The 5,912-nt window shown below is 44.4% G+C and overlaps 1 protein-coding gene across 1 annotated transcript; it reads right to left on the bottom strand.

Moving 5' to 3' along the window:
• Window positions 1-4,634: 4,634 nt before the first annotated feature.
• Window positions 4,635-5,567, bottom strand: LOC141098089 (olfactory receptor 5V1-like). Its single transcript, XM_073585663.1, has one exon. The coding sequence runs from the start codon at window positions 5,565-5,567 to the stop codon at window positions 4,635-4,637; it is 933 nt and encodes a 310-aa protein (XP_073441764.1).
• Window positions 5,568-5,912: the final 345 nt, after the last annotated feature.

A 5,912-nucleotide genomic window follows, 5' to 3' on the forward strand; every position in this document is an offset into this window, starting at 1 on the left:
CCGTAGGACTGGCATCTGTTGTCACTATGTGTGTTATGTTTGTTACCCAGGGGATCCCTTTGGACAGATTTTCTTGGTTTCCCCACCAAGCTAGGGAATGAATAGTTCTTGAATTTAGGGTAATACGACCCTCTAGGTGTCCCCCTATTTCTGCCTGGTTGGCTAATATGTCCCACTGGAGATCTCTCGTGTGTAACTGAGCCCATTGGACTGCTGGCAGGCAGGCGGATAGGGAACCCAATAAAAAAACAAATAAAAAAACAAATCTGAACTGAGAAAAGTAAGTTAATGTGTATGCACAATGTAAGTGCAACACATGACCATTAACCAGAGAAAACAAAAAGCAAAAAACACAAATATCCTGAACTAAAAAGTAAAAAAATATACTGCAAATAATGCATAAAGGTAATAATAATAATAAGGGTATTTAGTAAACATAATTTTGATCAAAATAATGTACACGCCATCCCGCCACGTCACGGCAACCCTTGTGGAACAGTCCCTACTCTAGTATTTAAAACCTTTTCACTTGCCAAGTGACGAGAATGTGAATAAGGATCGAGCGGCTGAACCTCTAGTAACAGCTTAGGCCAGACTGGATGGCTTTCCCAGCTCAGAAAAAGGGCGGTCACACCCATATATGCACTGAATGCACAATGAAATGAATAAAAAAACAAACAAATCTGAACTGAGAAAAGTAAGTTAATGTGTATGCACAATGTAAGTGCAACACATGACCATTAACCATTTCTCTGGTTAATGGTCATGTGTTGCACTTACATTGTGCATACACATTAACTTACTTTTCTCAGTTCAGATTTGTTTGTTTTTTTATTCATTTCATTGTGCATTCAGTGCATATATGGGTGTGACCGCCCTTTTTCTGAGCTGGGAAAGCCATCCAGTCTGGCCTAAGCTGTTACTAGAGGTTCAGCCGCTCGATCCTTATTCACATTCACGTCACTTGGCAAGTGAAAAGGTTTTAAATACTAGAGTAGGGACTGTCCCACAAGGGTTGCCGTGACGTGGCGGGATGGCTTGTACATTATTTTGATCAAAATTATGTTTACTAAATACCCTTATTATTATTATTACCTTTATGCATTATTTGCAGTATATTTTTTACTTTTTAGTTCAGGATAGGGAACCCAGCAGTGACATAGCTTTCCTTAATGTCATAGAGGGATTTTGGATTGCTCTTGCTGTAATTTGAGCGATCTTCTCCTTCTTGCGGACTGGGAGGCGACACTCCTGACTGTTTGAGTCCAGTGTTAGGCCCAAGAATTCTTGTACCCTGCTGGGTTCCAATCTTGATTTTTTCAGATTTAGAAGCCAGCCCAGGCCCTGTAGACTGTCCATCACCCTGTCCCTCTGTTTTCTGCATTTTTGAGCCAAGCTGCCTGCTATCAGGAGATCGTCTAGATACGGGATTATTATTATGTCTTGTTCCCTTATATGGGCCATCATTTCTGCTACTATTTTGGTAAATACCCGCGGGGCTATCGATATTCCGAACGGCAGGGCTCTGTACTGGAATTCTTTCACCCTGCCCTTTATTGAGACGGCTAACCTGAGATATTTTCTGGAGTCTTTGTGGATGGGGACGTGATAATAGGCGTCGCTGAGATCTAACACCGTCATGTAGCAGTTTGGGAACAGGATTTTGGTGGTGGACCTGATCGACTCCATTTTGAAGCTCTGATTCCTGACGTATTCGTTTAACTTTTTCAGATTTATGATTGTTCGAAATGTGCCGTCAAAAAAAGAGGGGAGTAGAAACCTCTGCCCATTTCCTGCAGGGGAACCTCCTGGAGGACTCCTTTTTTTACTAGGCCTAGGACCTCGCATTCTAGAGCTTTCTGTTTTTGCGTACTGGATCTCAGCGGCGTTATTACATACTTTTGAGGTGGAAGAGAGAGAAAGTCTATTCTTAGGCCCTTAGGTTTACTATCCATGGGTTATTTGAGATTCTCCTCCAGGCTGGAAGGAAATGGGTTAACCTCCCCTCCACCCTGGGCGAACTGTCACTTGGAGGGCTTTTTGTCTCGGGATGAATTACCAAAGAAGAACCCACTATCTCTTCTTTTGTCATCCCACTTTTATTCCCCCCGGTGGTCTTCTCTGAAAAAACCTCCTATTCCGAAAGGGCCTTTTAAATGCTGCTGGCCCAAAATTTGGGAACCCTTTCTTCTTGTCCCCTGCTTTCTGGAGGATGTCATCTAACGTCTCCCCAAAAAGGAATTTCCCTTCACAGGGAATTGAACACAATTTCATTTTGGTCTGTAAGTCCCCCGGCCAACTTTTAAGCCATAGTGTTCTTCGGACTGCGTTTGAAAGTGCTGCTGTTTTGGGCGATAGCCACACTGAATCGGCCGATGAGTCCGCTAGGAAGGCAGCCGCTCCCCTTATTACTGGGATAGACTCTAAGATCTTATCCCTTGGTGTTCCTTCCCTCAGTTGTTTTTCAAGTTGGTCCACCCATACCATTAGGGCTCTTGAAGTACAAGTCGCCGCTATGGCTGGCCTGAGGTTACCGCCTGCTGACTCCCATGCCCCTTTTAGGAAGGTATCTGCCTTTTTATCTAGGGGATCCCTGAGGGTGCCCATGTCCTCAAAGGGGAGGGCGAATTTCTTTGAGGCCTTTGCGACTGCTACGTCGAGCTTTGGGGCTTTATCCCAAGATGTAGCTGCCTCCTCGTCAAAGGGATATTTTCTTTTAAGGGAAGAGACTGTAGTGTTTTTCCTATCCGGCTTGTCCCATTCTTTTTTGATTAGGCCCTTAACAATTTCGTTAAGCAGAAATACTCTTCGTTTTTTCTGTCCTAGTCCCCCGAACATTATGTCCTGGACCGTTTTATCAGGCCTAGGGTCCAATACCCCCATGGTAGACCTTACAGCTTTCACTAGTCTGTCTACCTCTTCTAGGGGAAAACAGTGACGTCCTCCAGTTTCCTCGTCTGAAGATGAGGAACCGGATTCCGAGATTCTAGACGTGATTTCCCCAGACGTGGAAGAGTCTGACTGGAAGGTTCCTAGCGTCTCTTTCTTCCTTGTTTTGACCCTATGCTTAAGGGATACAAGGGCACTCTGAACCTCTGATTGGATTGTGGCCCTTAGGTCGGATGCGAAATCCGGAGTCTCCTGACCAAGAAATTCTTTTGTACAAGATTCACATAGTTTTTTCTTCCATGATACAGGTAGGGGTCTAGTGCAAGTGGGGCATTCCCTGTTCTTCTTTTTTCCCTTCTTCTTTCCCTAATAAGGGAGAGGAATTGTATTACAAGGGTGAACACTCACGATGATCACTTACCCCCAATAGTGCGTGGCTGCAGGTACCGGTTCGGGAGATGGAGTCAGGTCCTGTATAGGCTGATCTCCTGGTGGCGATTTGCTCCTTGCCACTTATGTACTGCGCCGCGTGGAGTGACTGCTGGAACGGCCATCTCTGTTTCTTTCCTTTTGTCGGTGGTGGTGCTGGTGGTGCTGCTGCTGCTGCTTGAGCTGCTGCCTGGCATGCTGCTCCTGTTGCTGGTCGCTATCCGCCATTGCTCAGGATCACTTCCAGCCAGGAGTTCTGAATCCACCATCTTTAAATTTCCCGCCCCCGTGACATCACCGCTCCCATCCTGCACCGCGCTGGCCGGGGAGAGCGCTCCTGCCCATGCGCCGGTTTCAGGGACCCGGAAGCCGGCCTCTACTTCCGGGGCAGCGGCCATCTTGGTACTCTCTGTACAATGGCGCTGCCCGCCCTTTCACCGGGTCCCCGGGAGCTCCGATCTCCTTTCCGGAGTGGCGGCTCCGACGTCTCTCCCCCCGCTCACCCGGCAGCCCGCATCGGCCCCGGCGGTGGAGGCTTCGGGCACCGCACCTGCCACAACAGGGGCCTCCCCGCTACCATATACCGGACAGGTCGGCCGCGGATCCGGACTTCCTCTTCACACGCAGGCATGCTGTACTGTGGGTCCCCCCATCAGGGACATGAACCCAAACTGAAGGCGGAGGATAGGTACCGCCCTTTTTATCTGTAGGTTCCTGTCCCTGAAGGGCGGATCCCCTCTCTCCGTGGTGCTGTCATGGGTGAGAGAGAAAACAGCTATATGGAATCCCAGCAGGATCAAAAAGAAATTCTTAACTCCTTCACCACTCAATGAAAATCAATTCTCTCCACTCAATTCTCTCCACTGCTGAGCGGACTCCAAAGAAGACCTGAGATCTGCCAATCGCTGTGACCTTCTGATCCTAGATACCCCAAAGGTCTGAGAAGGGCATGGTACATTCTTGACATAAAGAAAGAGCAGACTCACATGGTGTCAGGCTTCCTCATAAGCAGCTCTAACATACCGTGGTGTAACACAATGATTCAGAGAGGACTAGTACTATAAAAGTTGTGGGAGTCTTAGGCGTTTACTGCAGAGGGATAGGAGGTCAGAGTGCACAGTTCATCATTTATAAGAATAAAACATTTTTTAGCCTTAAAAAATATTTATTTGATTTGATCTCTGCAGTCACATCCAAATCATTTAGACTTTTACTTTTGGATTTAGACTAAATTGAAAATGGTGCACCCAACAACATATTATATTGTATATTCTGAAAATAAAATGGAAAAATTATAAATGAACAGAAATAATTTATCAGAATTTTATCTTCTGTAAAAATATATTCTGGATACTTGATGTGACCTCTTTGTTTCGTAGGCTGTATATAAAAGGGTTTAAGAGAGGAGCAATAACAGTGTACATTAAAGAGACCACACTGGTTTTTCCACTTTTATATTCTGACCTTGGTCTAAGATACCTAAAGATCCCTGAACCATAAAATATTGTAACAACTATTAAGTGAGAGGAGCAGGTTGCAAACGTTTTTTTCTTGCTGGATGTGGAATGAAGTTTTAGAATTTTTGAAATGATTTCCACATAGGAAATTATTATTACAATGAACGGACCAATCATTACACAACCGGCAATCACAAATATCATAAGTTCATTAGCCCAAATGTCCTGGCAGGAGAGTTCTAGGACCGGTGGCACATCGCAAAAGAAATGGTCTATCTCAATTGATCCACAGAACTGTAATGAAAAAGTGAATGTTGTGTGAATTAGAGAATTCGCTGCACCAATGACATATGATGCCACTATAAGCTGGATACAGACCACTTCACTCATAATCACAGTATACAACAGAGGGTGACATATGGCAATATAGCGGTCATAAGCCATGACTCCCAGCATACAGCATTCTGTTCCACCCAACAGCAAGACACAAAACATTTGTATAGCGCAGCCACAGAAGGAGACGGCGTTATGTTCTGACAGTGGACTGGACAACATCTTAGGGATGGTACATGAAACATATATTATTTCCAAGAGAGATAAGTTAGCAAGGAAAAAATACATTGGAGTGTGGAGTCTCGGACTAAGCTTGTATGCAAGGATTATAGATAGGTTCCCACACACAGTGATGATATATGTACATAAGAAGATCGGAAAAAGGAAGAATTGATTCCTGATAACTCCAGAAAATCCGAGAAGAATAAATCCTGTTACCATTGTGTGATTGCTATTCATTTCATAAGATTTCCTATGATAGAAAGAAAATTGTGACATTTTAATTAAGTAAGAAATCTACTATGTTTATTAATTAAATGATAGAATATAATATCACATATCAATATGTGATCTACAGGATCAATTTTTAGCAAAATGCTGGGCAAGGACATTTTTCTCCCTGTCCCTTAAAAAAGTCACTGAGGTTCTTTAGATAGACAATTAAAGAAACCACTGGAGCCACAGGCGGAGGAGGACATGACTTGGGGATGGGTGGACCTTTACTTCTGCAGCTTTTTGGTATAGTGGTGTAGATTTTAATCAAGAGTGATGTTGCTTTTAGAGTGAGGCTGTGTTCACACACAG

The sequence above is a fragment of the Dendrobates tinctorius genome, unplaced genomic scaffold, assembly GCF_039654945.1.
Source record: "Dendrobates tinctorius isolate UK_male_01 unplaced genomic scaffold, ASM3965494v1 ptg000086l, whole genome shotgun sequence".
NCBI classification, from domain to species: Eukaryota; Metazoa; Chordata; class Amphibia; order Anura; family Dendrobatidae; genus Dendrobates; species Dendrobates tinctorius.